Raw genomic sequence first — 17624 nt, 5'->3', positions numbered from 1 at the left:
ACCACTCGTTATTAAATCTGCTCTTCTGATTCGATAACCGAGCAATCGCGCACAGCTTCTGAAACAGAGGAAATACTGGAAACAAGTTAAACTGGATGCTGTTCGCAAGTGTAGCACCTTGGTAGGATGGGGGAGGATCATGGAGGTATGGATGCTCCTCGCCTTAGGGAGGCTGGTAGTGTGTGCCCGCATGGAGGGGCCGACACTATAAAACCCGTGTGGGGCGCGGACCGCTCACAGTGTTAGCAGCATGGTGGCGGCGGGCAGGAGCTTACGGGTGAGTACTGAATGATGGGCAATGATTCGACACCGAGTGAGGACCTTCACTTCATAGACTGTACCCTAATAATAAAAAAAAGGCAAGAGAGGAAGTTTGGATTTTAGTTTACATTTCCTCGTCGGTACGTTAAAATTATTTTTTTTTTACAGTACGTTACAAAACTCGCTTGTTTGTGACAATTTGGCAGTAACAACACAATGAATAAAAAATTAATCCATCAGTGCCTCTGCATAAATTACGAAGATTCCATTTGTAATTCACATCTCGCCAATTTTTTCAATTTACTTCACTGTTGCATGAGCAGCTGTGGTGGTTTTATTCTCATGAAGACTGCCATGATCGAATCTCGCTCAGTGCAAGTGAAATTTTTGAACAGGATAGCGACGTCTTAGTAGTCTATGCCATGCTAAACCGTACGTCAAATGACCCTTTGCTTAATACGTTTTTTTTTCTATTTTTTGTACGTCTAAGGATTTATACATCACATATTTCGTAAAAATAGAAGTTTTACAACTAGACGACTTAAAACATCAGTGCTATTTAATTATTTCAAACCAAGACGTAGGCTATTTTGAGTTCCTTTTCTTGTTATTAATTGATCGATATCGTATCACAATATAATTTCCCTCGAAATATGATAATATTGAAGTTACAATTCTATAACGATTCAATTCTATGATCAGAAACTATAGTTATAAACACTTGACACTCATGAAAGACATTTAGCTGAAACAAACATAAGCCGAGTGACGAAGCTTCCAATCGAAAGGTGGGTTCGAACCCTACTGTCGTCAGATGTTTTCCAATATTCTTACCAGAGAAATGCCAGAAATGTGCCTAAAGGTCACAGCCGCTATCTTCCAAGTCCTGGACATTACTTATCGTAGCGTCGCCAAAATCTGTATCAGTGCATCATAGAATACAGTAGAAAAAGTAAAGATAACGTGTTGTTAAGAAATGGTTTAATATTTCGAGTCTCTTCAAACAAATAGCCAAGTCTTTGTCGAGTAACGTAGCATACATTTTTTTCTTCAATTTGTTTTACGTCGCACAGACACAGATAGGTCTTATGGCGACAATGGGAAAGTTAAAGCCTAGGAGTGGAAAGGAAGCTGCCGTGGCCTTAAAGTACAGTCCCAGCATTTTCCTTGTGTGAAAATGGGAAACCATGGAAAACCATTTTCAGGGCTTCTGACAATGGGGCTCGAACCCACTATCTCCCGGATGCAATAACGTACATCAGATAGTAATTATATATAACGTGGAAAGCTAACTCGTTGAGCTTGCAGTTGCCATTCTGTGTATTCTGTAAGAAAGAAGAGTTTTCAGACGAAACTATTTACAACGGTCTGTTATAAGGTCGACTTTCCTGTAAGGGAACAGGTGGGAACAATGTCAGGGTATCAGGAATAAGGATATTAACTCCAAGGATGATATAATGGCAGTGATTGTTTTAAGAGGAAGTACAACTATGCAACCATCGTCTATCGATGGAAGAAGGTTTGTTTGTATATAAACCAGCACCGGTGGTGGAGTATGTGAGGTGAATGGACGAGTATAGGGTATATTAGAGAATAATAGACTGCAATGGATGGTAAGAGAAGCAGAGGGAGACCAAGATGCCGATGGTTAGACCCAGTTTTTAAAGATTAAAAACGCGAGGAGTGGAAGTACACGAGGCTTTTTTCCCCTAGTGGTTTGACGTCGCACTAACACATCGAAGGTCTTTGGCGACGCAAGGATGGGGAAGGGCTAGGAATGGTAAAATAATGGCCGTGGCCTTAAGGTACAGCCCCAGCATTTGCCTGGTGTGAAAATGGGTTCGTCTTCTAGTGGAAGAGACAGCGGGAGGAGGGTGAATTTCCCCATCAGTAGCAATAGAAATAACCTGTTCCTATAGTCATGTTGTCAAGGCGACTGCTGCCCATCCAGATGGCCTGTAGTCACGTGGTCAGCTTGTGACACCCGCAACAGTATGGCATGTTCAAGAGCTAATTACTGTATCGAGTATCCGTGAATTCAGCAGGCAGGTGGATTGGAGTCTCACTGTTGGCGGTAAAACGTTCTTTGACTTCCGAAAGCAATATGTGAAAAGATTCCCTTTAAAGTCAAGATCGCCTTAATCACAATTCCACCTAATATTAATTGTAAATCCACCGCGGGTACTAGACAGCAACACAAATAAAAGACGTGAAAGTTCATGTTTTAATATACTGTGGAGTATTTTGAGTCTAGGTGTTGAAGTCCATTCGATGTCCGCTGCTGTGTACAAAAACGACTATTGTCAATTGTGAATTGTTTAGGAATGTAGTGCAGTTTGGAAAAATGAAAGAAGTATATTGTCCATAGCCTAATGTCGTTTCGGACATTCTCAGGCTTATCCTGACGCAGATTATCGCGGGATTTCGCAGCGTAGCAGTAATATTTTGTAACTACCTTTTCAATAGGAGATCCGTGTTTATTTCACTATTTATCTCGAAATATATGAAAATCAACGGAACATATTGTCGACGTCGGTATTCAGATCTCCGAATGGTGCATTCACATCCTAAAATGTCACAAGTACATTGTACACTCGCTGTTAAGTTTCTTGGAACATAGTGTATAAATGATTTAATATTTAAGGATATCATTAATAAACTAGTCGTTTGCAGTCACATTAATTAAGGTGGGTTTTCAGCGATGCCAGGGCCAGGAAAGCACCACGACAGAGGGCAGCAGCCGTAACCTGAATTAAGATACCTTAGCATATTTCACGTGGGAAAATGGCACTATAGGAATTGTCTTCAGGTCTGCCGACGTTGGAGTTCAAAACCATCAACTTGTCTGTTGATCACTTTAAGAGTACAGTGTCGGAAAATTACTGGTACTGAAAATAATTTGTTTGAATGTTTTTACAATGTGCTTTACATCGCGCCAACACAGATAGGCCAGGTGACGATGAGATAGAAAAGGGCTAGGAGTGGGAAGGAAGCGACCGTGGTCTTAAGGTACAGACGCAGTATTTTACTGGTGTAAAAATAGGAAACAATGGAAAACTATGTTCAGGACTGCCGACAGTGGGGTTCGAACTCAATATCTCCCGAATGAAAGGTGACAGCTATGCGACCTACACCGCGCAGCCACTTGTTTGGCTAACGCGGTATGAAATCTACTAAACATTGTTAAATGCCGATTGTTCTTTAACAACAACAACAACGATTAAAAAGTAAAATTCGTATTTTTTATGTCCCTTCCACTGCTTAGGATTGTAAGAGGCTCCAGGGTGCGAGTTCTTTAACAGGGGCAGCTTAGCTGAGGTGGAAAAGCATGCTTGGTTCACCCTTAAAAAAATGAATCTAGAGTTTCACTTCTGGAGAGGCATTTGGCCTTAAAATTCACTACGCCTACACCAAAAATGAGTACCAGGTTAATTCCTGGGGACAAAAGCAGTCGGGGATAGAGTTAACCTTCCCATCCCATTTTTGCCGAGATTACGAATAATGGAAGCCTTGATCTTCTACTTCTCAAAGGACCTTCATGGCCCGTACGGAGAAGCATCGCTTTGCGATACTTAAACGTGCCAAAGGTTATGACACGGAGATATCTCGTCTAAGCACTGTCAAATTACGTCACCTCCAGGATCGAAGTCGCCACCTTATGGACAATAGGACAACCTTTTACTGACTGAGGAGGCAAATGCCTAGGCAGTTTTAACAAAGAAGCCTGGTATATCCACTGAGAAATCATTCCGTAACAACAAATATAAAACCAAGTTACTGCGAGTTTTTCTTCAAGTTCACACCGCCCAAGCATTCGATTTGACACAGGTTTGAAGAATCCTGCTGGCGTGACTCCGGCCGCAAGACGAGATACCTCTCTCTGCTGTACGCAGGAAGGTAAATTCGTTTAGAGAGAGAAGGAGCGAGCGTGGAGAACGTTGCAGCACGCACGATGAAGAGCAATAAAGAATTCTGTAAAAGGGTCCATTGCTCAATGTTGAGGTTGTAGGCGGGGTTGTTCCGTGGAGAGGCGTCACTCTCCGTAGGAAGGAAGTTGCTAAATATTATTGAGCCTCTCTGAATTACCATAAATCTATTCAGTCATTTTGAATGTATTTTAGGTTTTACTTAGTCACTTTCTGCCCAGAGAAGAGTGTTCTAGCTGAGATAACGTTTGGAAGTCGGAAGTGAATCAATTATGACATAGTATATTATGGATCTGGCGTTTATATCCTCCCTTGCGAAGCGCTAAATAGCCTTGTGCTTGAAGAATGAATTAGCAAATGCTAATCCATACTAGCATAGAAGCCCAGTAAACTCTTCCCATTCGTGTAGGCTTCCATATCTTCCCTACATGTACGCATCATTTTCTGATCCTTCAGTTCTATTTCCAGTTACTTGCACTGAAGCCCGCAGTACACTATCCCGTCCTTGTCCCCGATTACGTCAATGTTCGTGGAATTACTGGAATGAAAAGTGGCACCCCTGTGGTTCGGACTGCTTGTGAAACTGTACGTCTCATGGATATAATCACGATATAAATGGTTACTTACGACTACAAGCTTGCTTTCTATAAAACCAGTTTTGCCTCGGTGTAAACTATGTCTGCTACCATAGTCACCCGTGCTGAAGAATGCATAATAAAAGTACAGTACCAGGTAGCTGAAGTTCATTGTTTCAATCCAGAGCGACTGACTTCTTCCAACAGCCGTCTGAACTGTCTTTCCTCCATTTGACTGGAGCTCAATTGATGGTGCCATAGGACGTGAAGTAAGGCATGACAGATCAATCGTATCCTTGTATTCGCTAACTGTAGAGGATGCTCCGTAACTTCCTGACAATGGTCAGCATCCGTCCTTCGATTCAGAAGGTCTCCCGCTCGATTTCCGGCCGGATCGGAGATTTTGTGCGCGTCTGATCATTTCCTCTAGCTCGAGCAGATGTTTGTTAGTAACATTAGTTGTATTGTATTGTTCCACTAACTATTTGTATGGTTTTCTGGAGAGCCGTAGCCGGAATGTTCCTCTCACAAGTATTCTTTTACGTGTCCGTAAATCCACCGGCACGAGAGTAATTTATTCGAGCATCTTGAGAAATGCTCAGACTGAGCAGGAACTGAACCCGTCAACTTGAGCTCCGAAGACCAATACTGTACCGCTTGAACTATTCATCCCGGCTGGATGTTTGGGTTCATTTCAATACACGCCCCTTCATACGCACATACTGTACTACCAACCAGCCCAGAACATGTAATAGTCAATACATCCCTCCATATACGGTGGGCATCAGATAGGGAATCTGGTCGCAAAACAGAGTGAATTCTGTGTGTGCAACGGTGTGCACCCACTACCCGACTAGGGTGTAGGAAACGTTGAAAAAAAAAAAAAGACGAACTCTGCACCTTTTGAAGAAACAGCCCCTGAAGAAACACCGCTTCCTACCTAACCTATGTGAATGAATTTGGAAAAGTTCTAACATTAAATATAATTGTAGCATTTGCTTCAAGGTCACTGCGATAAACCCGACTAGTCAACGCTCTGAAGCCGACAATATCCAGAGTAATCAACCCAACCCTACCCTACCCTACCTTAAAATATTCCCAGTTATGCACTCTGCTTAAAATTATCAGTCATTCACACAATCATACAGGCACGAGTCTGACGGCTACCATCTCTAAGAAAAACACCTCCCTAAATATCGGTAATTTTCATACTCGAAGTGATAATTGAAAGAATCAACACACTGTTGCCTTTTAATTACCACTCTTAAACATAACAGGTGTACGTTGTTTTTGTAATATTCTGTACCTGAAAGAACCGCCATTACCCAAAAGCCCGTGAAGGGCCTTGGCCTACCAAGCGACCGCTGCTCAGCCCGAAGGTCTGCAGATTGCGAGGTGTTGTGTGGTCAGCACGACGATTCCTCTCTGCCGTTATTCTTGGCTTTCAAGACCGGAGAACCGCCATTACACGATCTTAAATGGTATCGTTTAAAACATGCAAGACCTCATGTGTGGAATAAATACTATAGCATTAAAAATGTCCTCGTAAAAGATAACCTGGCATTATCATACTGATCTCTTCTGTGAGGTTGTATTCCCGATAACTTTATATGAGACTGCCCGCAGCGAAAGAGGCTAGCTGACGGGTTCTAGCAGTGGGCTTCTTTTAATCTGATGTAAATGTGCATCATTATGTTACGTTATGTACTAAGTGCGGACACTGCTTCGCTACCGAAATGTATTATCAAAGGTGAACCAGAATTGAGTGTATTTGCATGAAAGCTATTCCCTCGTTTCCGAATCTCCAATATCTATTTTTTTATGATGAATAATCTGAACTTAAGCAATGAAACAGAAAAAGAAGTACCGACTACAGATTTCCTTCGAAAAAAAATGTATATGAATAACATCCAAACTGCTCGACATCGCCGAGAAACACAGCATGGTTGAAAGAGAAGACAGTTTCAGGTATTTCCGTCAGATTGTCCAGATTAAAACTAGTGAAACGGACGCAAAAATCAGCAGGCGAGAAAAAGACAGTCGCTTGTCTTTTTCATAGAACACAACCTATACAAGGAGGCGATTTCACGGCAAGCTAAGCTCATACACCACTACTAAACAGCGAGTAAAACGGAATGTGTATAGGCGGATGACCTAGATTTTAAGCCCCTTTAAAGAGCAAGCATCAATGTGTATAATGCAAGCGAGTGCGTCCGAATGACTGGAAAAGCGGGCCTCAGAAAAACCAAGAACACAAGCAGAACAGCGGATGGATCGCAGAGGGGGAAGAAGGACACTGTGGCTTCAACACAACCGTCGCGTTACTCTCTCTCTGCTTCTCTTACCCTCTACGACTATATTATTCTCCTCTAATCAATCCCCCTTCATTCGCCTCACATGAACCTACCGACGAAGTCTATTAACACACAACTTAATCCATCGAGTTCATTCCAAATTTAAAGACTTCTTTCAAGAGTGTTTTTTCATTGCTCCCATTGTTTGTACCAGCGCCAGGGTGAGTGGTTCGGAAGGTAAGAGCGATGACTTTAGTCCAAGTTGAGGGGTTCGATCCCGCCACAATCTGGTGGCATTCAGATGTCTTACCGGAACGTAAAAGAAGTCCTGTGGGGAAAAAAGTTCCGAAAAACGTAAAACAAAAGTTAGTCGGACGTTAAAACAACAGCATGTATTATTATTATTATTATTATTATTATTATTATTATTATTATTATTATTATTATTTACTACAACTGACTTTCCGTCGCACCAACAACGTAGGTCTTATGGCGACGATGGGAGAGGAAAGAACTAGAAGAGGGAAGGAAGCGGTCGTGGCCTTAAGGTACAGCCCAAGCAGTTGCCTGGTGTGAAAATGGGAAACGATGGAAAATCATCTTCATGGCTAACGACGGCGATGTTAGAATTTATCATTTTCCGAATGTAAGTTTACAGTTTCTTAACTTATACCACGCAGCCAACTGGCTGTAAAGACACCTGCGTGAGAATCTATTATTTTAATGAACTTCCCATTTCTGGCACGGTGGTCGTTCACTCGATGGGCATAGCCTACACAGTTCTACCATTATAAGAAAGGGAACGGATATCAGTTTGAAATCTCATCCATTAAAGGAGTTTAGTAATGCTTCGGACTACCTACTCATTGCCTTACCTTGAAGCAAATACCTTATCAGAATGTCGTCTTGAGACTAGAAAGCAACATACATAATTGCTATATTAAAACGATGATCAATTTTAATTTCAAAATTAACCCAAGTTTAATTCACATGCAGTTCGTTAATGCCTCAATCGATGTAATATAATATGATTGTGTAATAGGAATATAGTAGGTCTAGAACTCTGCACTGAAGGAGCACTTTTTATATATATACTTCGTTAACACTGGATTAGGTCGTAGTTGTACGTTCAGAACCGACTGCCAGCGTTTCGAATGGATTGCAGTATTCCTCGTCAATGCATCTGAAAAATCCTTCTCGGATCCCAAGTAATCAAGCCAACTAGGAACTACCTGGGGAAATCAATGTAAAATTATTTATTTATTTATTTATTTAGGTTGATGATAAACACAGAAGCTAATAGTATATTCTTTCTCTACTCGAAATATTTTTTTTTACAAAGAATATACCAGTGTGTTTAATATTTCATCAGATAAATACCGGAAACAAAATCCGCTGTGGGCGGCGGGAGGAGAGAACTCACAAGCGAGGGATCAGCATAGCACTAATTGGGCGTCATAATCATACGTTATCTATGCATATGTGCAAAATAAAATTAAGTATATCATTCATTTGCCTCATAAAAGATGCCACAGACAGCTTCCTAGGAACAAATAATTTCGTATTAAGCGTGTAAACATCTACGAGCGAAGAGGTATCGTGTCCATGAAATAATAATGTCAAGGTCTAGGCTAATTTTCTCTGCCAATTGGTGGCAGTTACCACAGGCCCTTCAGAGTGAGATGCCGCAATTAAGGGAGTAGGTGAGTTAAGTTTCCCGGTAAACGTCTTGTTTGTGCTGTAGCACATTAAGTCATGAGTTTATCCTGTCTAACAGCATAACCGATGAAAATTCCGGCTCCATAGCTAAATGGTTAGCGTGCTGGTCTTTGGTCACAGGGGTCTCGGGTTCGATTGCCAGCAGGTCGGGAATTTTAATCATTGGTTAATTTCTCTGGCACGGGGGCTGGGTGTATGTGTCATCTCATCCTCAACACGACGCGCGGGTCGCCTACGGGTGTCAAATCGAAATACCTGTATCTGGCGAGCCGAACATGTCCTCGGACACTCCCGGCACTAAAAACCATGCGCCATTTCATTTTACCGATGAATAATCAATGGCTTTATTTACGACAATTTGCATTCGCCAGACGATGATAGAAATGAGAATTTTTCATGGCCTTGTACATCAAAAAGGCGAATTTTGTCTAAAGATTCATATCGGGAAATGTTAACTATTGCAAGGAGAAAAGCTCACTTCAATTAAATATTTCCGCGCAAACGATTTTCTTTAGTGATTACCTTGTCATTTCCTGTGTCTCATTGCCTTGAATAAAAACGGTGAAGTTTTCGTTGACATTCGTACTGTTGATCACGGTTGATCATAAAATTTGCTGGCATGAACCAGAAATAGTTCTTGACTTTCGCGCAAAATGCAAAAGATGACAACGCAGGAGTTCCGTGTTTATTCGTCCGTCTCTGAAGCACCTTCAAGGAAGAGATCAAAATATATTACATATGTATGATGCAATTAAATCCTTTGCCATGCAGCTGGAAATATAGAAGAAACAGCTATAAGAAAGGTAACCAGATTTTTCTGTTTGGAACCCCTCCTGAATACAAATGAGAATTCTGAATTCAATGGAATAATTCATTAGAAAATCTCATTCTAATTCTTAAAAAATCGGTTTGCCGATTTCAAAAATCCGGAAAATGTTGACCTCTGTATATCGTCAAACTCTACTTGCAGCCGAAATTAATGTCAATCCAAATTATATACATCTTTTTAAGGATCTATGCCGCGGTAAATTTGGTGCAGATTCATTCAAACATTTCGATCGCTAAGCGCATAAAATTATTATTATTTGCAAGCAAAATTTTGGCTATGTTTACCTCTACTTATTTCTCTGGGCAATTTTTTTCATGAATAAACCATCCCAAATCAAAAATATCGCATTTGACTGACGAGCATTTGTTGGTCAACTAAAAACCTTAAATTAAAACAAACCCAGATGTTATTGAAATAATGTTGAAGTAAAACAGTTTTCTTTAAATTTGTTTACTGCACTGAAATACATACACCGTAAAAAGTATTTGTCAAAGAATCAGCAAGGGTCACACTGCACTCAGTCCGGCTCCATGGCTAAATGGTTAGCGTGCTGGCCTTTGGTCACAGGGGTCCCGGGTTCGATTCCCGGCAGGGTCGGGAATTTTAACCGTAATTGGTTAATTTCGCTGGCATGGGGGCTGGGTGTATGTGTCGTCATCGTCATTTCATCCTCATCACGACGCGCAGGTCGCCTACGGGAGTCAAATCAAAAAACCCGCATCTGGCGAGCGGAATTTGTCCTCGGACACTCCCGGCACTAAAAGCCATACGCCATTTCATTACACTGCACTCATATCTACAGGTTCGATCCTCACTACGTGTTTATTGGCTTTGTCGGCTGCTTATCAAGTCGCTCGGAGTTTACCATACGTAACAGCTGTTTGCGGGAAAATATCGGTTCTCATGGAAGCACCCACGTTGTTAGCAGACTGTCCTTGTTCTTTACTGAAAACAAAAACAAGAGCCGAGATGATTGATAACCGTGATCTAGTAAGATTGAAAAGAAAGTTCCTTTTATTTGTTTTGGCTTTATATTCCCCTTTGTCGGGATTCGCTTGGGAATTTTCGATCTCCAAGCATTCCTCTAACCTGAAGAGTTAAGGCGTACCTCGTAGCAAATATGCAGCTTCCTTGGCCTTCTGTTCTTCAAGAATGTTTGATAGTTTCTTCGGCCCCATTCAGTTTCCTGTTGTGAATTCTCGATTCTAAACTGCCCAACTCTGTTTTACCCAGAAGACGATGGGTATGAGATATGAACTCTCTAAAAACGGAAAAGCTTTTGGAATGAATGTCTTTCGAAACCTTTCCAAAAAGTGTAACCCATAAGAACAGTCCTTGAGTACCTCCTGCTCTCTTGCAGGTGAGGGTCTAACTGCGTGCAAACTTCCAACTTCTGAAGCCTTTTGGCCAGATATTTGTCTGGGTAGAGAGATTAAGTTTCGTGATGAATTTGACGTGTTTGAATGTATTGTATCTATCGAAACTTTTCTTGCAATGAAGTATACTCCTACAGAGATATTACATCGATCATATCGACCGACACTCCTCTTTATGGTTTAGTGATCGTAATACCACACGATATCAAATCTTAAAAAACCGTGAGCATGCAGATGTCCCTTAAAACCTGGCTATAAAATCTGTCGACAATTTCTGGGAAAATGTGTCTACTACAGAAACTCGAACCGCATCATCTCAACATAGACCTTCTGAACACATTAGCATAACTCTAGTCCTTCCTAACCTTTACGAAACATGTCGAGCAGTATTTAAGGTACCATTGTAGCACTGTGGGTTGACGGCCAGACAGATTAAAGCACTGAAGGCCAAGTTCATGGGTACGTGTTCTTTTTCGGCTCTCGTTACATAAGGTGATGGAGTGATTTATTTCAAAATACACCTACTTTATACTGTGGAATTCCACTATGCTAATGGACTAATAACCATTACTTAGCCAGATGTTGATGGATCCGGGCGTTCAAACACTCATCAGTACAAGGTCAGTGTTGTCTGTGTCTTTCATCGTAATTTTACAGCTAGAGTTGTTTTATTTTGACTGCGAATAAAAGGTTTGCTAATGGTCTCTAAGTATACAAGTCATCGCGAATCTATGGAAGAGCAGAGGAGACGAGACAGGTAAGGATAGAGGGTTTCAGTCTGTTATTTAAGAGCAACCCAAACATTTATGTCCTATACCACCACCAACACTACTACTACATTTGTGATGCGCGCCTAGGTTCTCGTCCCGGAAGTTCAAGTTTTATTACAGACTGCGTCACAGGTTGAAGACTAGATATAAATCCTCTGTTATCCTTGAAGAGGTTCCCCATGATTTCCTATTTTACATTCAGGAAAATGCAAGGATAGTACCTAACTTACTGCCACAACTGTCTCCTATGAAATCCAAGCTTATCCATTCCTGATTCTCATCCGAGAGAGCTCAGCTCGATCTAGCAAACGTGACCTAGGCAGTTGAAACTTGGACTTTGACTATCAGGAAAGAGAGTAGAATTCAAGCCAGTGAGATTAAATTCCTTAGAAGTAAGGAAAGACAAGGACAGAGTGAAAAATGATGTTAGGAAGGAAGTTGGGATAGGAAAGTTAAATGAGAGAGTTGAAAAGAATAAACTAAGGTGGTTTGGACATGTAAAGAGGATGGAGGAGAATAGAAATCCAAGACAGATGCTGGAGGCAAAGTGCGAGGGAGAGAGAGCAAGAGGAAGACGTAGAACAAAGTGCATTGAATCAATGCATAAGAAGACGAAATTTTGACTGGGACAAGATCGTGGAAGAGGAATGGTGGAAGGAAAAAGGAAGATGAAGAAGTGCCATAAATATCCCGACCCGGCAGGAGCTGGATAAGGGAAATGATGGTGACGACCGACAGTGGTTTCAATTGATTTCAATTGATTACTGGCATGTCATCAGTAGAATTGGTTTTACACTAGGTTTGTGTTAAGAATGTAGGATTAGATACTTTTTAAACGTTTTTACTTAATTTATGTATGATATTTTCGGGTGAAATTGTATTAGTCTTAACATTTATAGATTTTTAGTTATGAAAATTTGTAAAGCATACACTCCACATTTTGAATTAAGTTTATGTAGACTAGTAATTACGGTAAGTCATCATGAAAGATTTTTTTTCAGGCAGCACATTTATAGCCTATATAGCCCTTCCTTTCCTCCAGGAAACATAACGCCATAATTCCCGACGAATCCTGTTTGTCAGTGTCTTATCTCATTGCATCTTGTTGGTCTGTTTGATTTCTGACCATTGCACAGGGTTATTCCGAGTCTTCCCCTTCTGTTTATTTAATGGAGGTTCCAATTCAGGCTGCTTTGGTGATTCCAATCAACCTCCACTCTTTACGTAACACTTCTTCCCAGATTTCTTGTTGGTATGTTAACTTCCACATTTAAAAAATGTAGTCTGTGGCCAGCAGATTCCAATCACAAGTCTCAAAATTCTCTATCAATAGCCTACCTGTAATTACTTCTCTATTTTTGTTCCCTTCTACGTTTCACATCCATGTAACTAAACATTTAACATTTGCGTTAAATATTACAAATTTTAATTTTGAAGATACTCGTTTACTCCTCCCTAGTGTCAATTATGAAAAAGGTACTCTTCGCCTTCCTAATTCTGGCTTTATCATCCTCCTGCAACCTAATTTGACTTGTATATAGTTATATTTAACCAAGCGCAGCTTTTTCTGTTTTTCTTTCTTCGACCCGTGATCGGTCCCGACTCAGTATTTGTAGGTGCTCAAATGCACCAGACTCATTTCGATACTGTAGATTTATAGGCACATAAAAGAACTCCTGCGTGACAACATTTAGGCAGCTCAGCGACTCCGAGAGGCGCATTAGATACTGGAAACGTAAAACGATTATCGTAATAATATACTGGTTTATCCTTCACGGTCATGCCTCCGTGGCACAGGCTGCAGCACGCCGGCCTCTCACCGCTGAGTTCTGTGGTTCAAATCTCGGTCACTCCATGTGAGATTTGTGCTGGACAAAGCGGAGGTTTTTCTCCGGGTACTCCGGTTTTTTCTGTCATCTTTCATTCCAGCAACACTCTCCACTATCATTTCATTTCATCTGTCATTTATTAATCATTGCCCGAGAGGAGGCCTTGGCAGCCGGCACAATTCCTATCGTCGTAAGATGGCGGGCTTCATTCGATCCACCTCTGACGCGGTCACTGACTGGGAAACAGGTTGTAGGTTTTCTAATCTTTCATGGGCCTTTCCCTTCCTTTACCGAACGCCTTCATTGTTTCAGGATTCTTTTGTAATATCTGAAGCTATTTATTTTCAGTTCTCTTAATATAAAACTTAAGATTCTTCAGTCTGCCGAAACTAATTTTAGTAATAAATTTATAAACTACCTGACAAAGGAAACATATGGTAAGAGTATTATACTTTTTTAAAACTTTATAAATTAGACAAATTATCTTTTTGAAATATAATGTTACCACATTTTCTTTATGGTAATTTGTGAATTTATTACTCAAAAGTTAGTTTTGGTAGAGTGAAGAAGTGTCAGTAATGTCTAATTAAGCATTACAGAAGATTAGGTCGTTTAGGATAGTTTTAAAGTGAAGTGCTCTAGAAAGGTGCAACTTACAACTCAGACATCTTAGGCGCCATAATTTGTTCCCAATACAGGATATGGAAGTTACACGGTTTACCACAACTCAAAGGTGTGAATGATTGAAGGTGCTCGAATAAGTCAGCGTTGTGTCTGTAGGATTGAGGGCCAAATGTCCAAGTCGAGATTTCCTACGTCCACCTTTAAAAAAATCCAGAAGCTATTTTCCCCGCAACCCATTAACTTTGCAAATAAAGTCTTTCAGCATTACTACTGTTCAGTTATAACAACTTCGATGTAAACACGTTTAATATGAAGTTGTGGCCTAGTTTGTGAAGGAAATCCAGCCGGTGCCCTCCTTCCTTGTAAGCTATGTAGGTAACCCATAAGAATATTTTTATCCTCCTCTGAAGAGTTCTCTAATGTTTTGTCAGCATTACCTTGACCTTCCGCCCCATTCTGAACTCATTTATCATAGCTTCAGAATCTGTTTGTTATTGTTCTGACAGAGCAAAGTATAGTAGAAGTCTGAGGATGCCTCCCACCACTAGTTTTAAGTCTTTTACAGAACCCTTCACTCGTGTTGTTCCTGTGTTTATTGTGAAGTGCCACCTGATATTTGTTCTATAAGTGCAGCTGATAGCGAGGATGAACTGCTAGTCTTCTGCGCCGAAATGTTGTACCTGCAATATTATCAGTGAAAAAGTAATCCAGGATAATATTCGGAAAATGAACACGAATTTGAAGCCGCATGTATGATGGCAACTATGTAACGGGTTGTTGAAATTACTCGTTTATTATCTACATATTCTGTCGGCGATTTGGAAAAGAGTCGGATAAATGCGTTTCGTACAAATACCTTCCGATATCTGGGTTTTGGAAAAGTACATACAGAAAAATTGCTTTGAAAAAATTGGATTATGATAAATGGGCCACAACGATCGGTAGATTTATCTGTTCGTAAAACAATTCTGATGGAAGAAAATTTCAGTCATCTCTAAAGTTAATGGGATGTAAAACCAATAACAAAATGCATGGAGACGTGGTGACTGTAGGACTATGGAAGGGAGATTATTCTTTTTAATATTCCCTATTCGATCGTCCTAAGTCAACTTCTGTTATCTTCAGATACGGACAATACAGGTCTGCGAAATCTCGAGAGAGACTTTCGTTTTCTTGTTTTTCATAGCCCTTTTCTGAAGCGTCGGATCGTCCCTTTCTTCTGTTATTATTTTCTTATTAAACAAGCTAATTCCATGACACTAAAGCCCTGATGCGACTTAGGCCCGGTTTCACAGTATACGCTTAAGCCTTGGATCGGGCTTAAGCGGGAGCTTAAACTCTGGACGAGTTTCACAGTGGGGAGTGCAAGTGGTAAGTGGTACCTGTGACTGGCTTAAGCTGTATGAAACTGAGGTTTAAGCTAAGGATTCAGTTCAGATGGTAGAGCGCTGGCCTTCTTATAGCCAAACTTGGCAGGTTCGATCCTGTCTCAGTCCTGTGGTGAAGGTGCTCAAATTCATAGTTAGTGGGACGTAAAACCAATAACATTAACATCAAATAACTTATATTTCTGAATGTATTTCGAGGCTCGTGAAATAATACAGTTTCCGTGTTCCGATATACAGTAAAAGAGACAAAAATGTCGGTGGGTCACTTGCTTTCTTGGCTTACGCTGCGTGAACCATCAACGATAGACCCCAACTGTAAGCGTGCGAATTGTAGAGCATAGAAACCTCTACAAAAAAGTCCGCGATGGTATATACCCATTTCCAACCGTTTGCCCTCTAGAAGCGATTTTATGCTATAGTCAGCGGTAAAAAAATATAACTCCTTAACATTAAATACATATTTCGATATTATCCTCGAATTCCTCATCGAAATAAATTGTTTGACCTCCTCCAGTATTTTATAAGGATTACAATAACCTTGTCAGGACATTATTTGCATGAATGGTTCAGAAGTTATGGCCATTTTAGACCGTAATGGTAATACGTGTCAGCAGGACGGGCGAGTGACCTTTTTTAAACTTTATTTTTGTTACTATTATTGGAATCACATTTTCCGTTCATTTTTTTAAATTATCTTGGCTGATAAACGATGTATAACCTACAAGTCAATCAATCATAGGCTACGGATGTAAACAAAGATGAGAATTGAATCATTGCGCATGCGCAAGTATTACGAACTTCGGAGATGTTCAGCTTAGTAAAGCTGCACATGGTCCCCCTACTGTGAAACTCGTAGTGTTTAAGCCAAAGAGTAAACCTTGCTTAAGCGGCGTGCGTGGCTTACTAAAGCTTCGGCTTAAACTAAAACTGTGAAACCGGGCCTTAGCCTGCCAAGCGACCGCTGCTCAGCCCGAAGGCCTGCAGCGCGTCGAACCTTTTCGGACGTTATAATTGGTTTTCCAGACTGGGATTACTATCTCACTGTCAAGTAACTCAATTGTTATGGACCTCAAACAGCCACCAGATACAGGTAAACATATCCTGACCTTGGCGGGAATCAAAGCCGGTGCCTCCTGGTGATAGGCAAGCTCGGTATCGTTAGACTTCGGGGATAGCTGCTAGTCATCAACAGGGACTGATATTCCCCTCATTTTGCGCCTTTTACAGTTAATTCCACCACCACCACCACCACCACCACCACCACCACCACCACCACCACCACCACCACCACATGTATGGAAATATAGCTTTGTTTTAATCATGTACTGCAATAAAAGGAACCAGCAACTTCAGCAAGTTATTACGTAAATGAAGAGAAAACGCCATAACTTACTCGTTACTTCTTATCAGCATGTCAGATTTATTTGCATATCGGATCAATAGACCTCGTTGTAGTGCCAAGGTAGATAACGTGGGTGCGACTGAACTAGATTACCGCTGCACTATGCGGGAAGTTTGAGGCCAGCTGATTGAGCAAGCTACAGTATAATTAACACAAAGCCAGACGTAGCTTAGGGCAGGTCTATTAGCGTTACATTTGTCATACTAGTTTTTGAGCAAATTGTCTGAACATTATATTTAGCTTCACATAGACAAGACTACGCAACGGTAACTCCTACCGCTATGAAAAGCCTGCACTACTTCCGGGTAACTGGTGGCAATGTGTGTACATTCTTGTTGATGTTGCTACAATTACATCTGTGATTGTTTTTAAAGGTTTCAGTAAAAGTATATACAGTACAATGATTACTACTTTTTCCACGACTTATGGAAATCGTGTCTATAATGTTAAGAAGCTAATGCCTAACACATAGATACTAGTTATATAATAATAATAATAATAATAATAATAATAATAATAATAATAATAATAATAATAATAATAATGATAAAAGTATATGGAGGGACTAGATCAGGTTTCAACAGTCAACCATTAATAATCAAATTTGGAAAGTATCTAGGTGAAATTATTG

General features: G+C 40.6%; 1 protein-coding gene across 1 annotated transcript in view; it reads left to right on the top strand.

Moving 5' to 3' along the window:
- Positions 1-237: 237 nt before the first annotated feature.
- LOC136871572 (cuticle protein 19) overlaps positions 238-17624 on the top strand; it is a 79259-nt gene continuing 61872 nt past the window's right edge. Inside the window, exon 1 of the mRNA XM_067145003.2 lies at positions 238-277. Within this exon, the coding sequence (XP_067001104.2) occupies positions 251-277 (27 nt within the window). The 5' untranslated portion in view covers positions 238-250. The remainder of the gene's footprint in view (positions 278-17624) is intronic.

The sequence above is a fragment of the Anabrus simplex genome, chromosome 1 (genome assembly GCF_040414725.1).
Source record: "Anabrus simplex isolate iqAnaSimp1 chromosome 1, ASM4041472v1, whole genome shotgun sequence".
Lineage (NCBI taxonomy): Eukaryota > Metazoa > Arthropoda > Insecta > Orthoptera > Tettigoniidae > Anabrus > Anabrus simplex.
The sequence above is the reverse complement of the archived record's forward strand: the minus strand, read 5'-3'. Positions and strand labels throughout refer to the sequence as shown.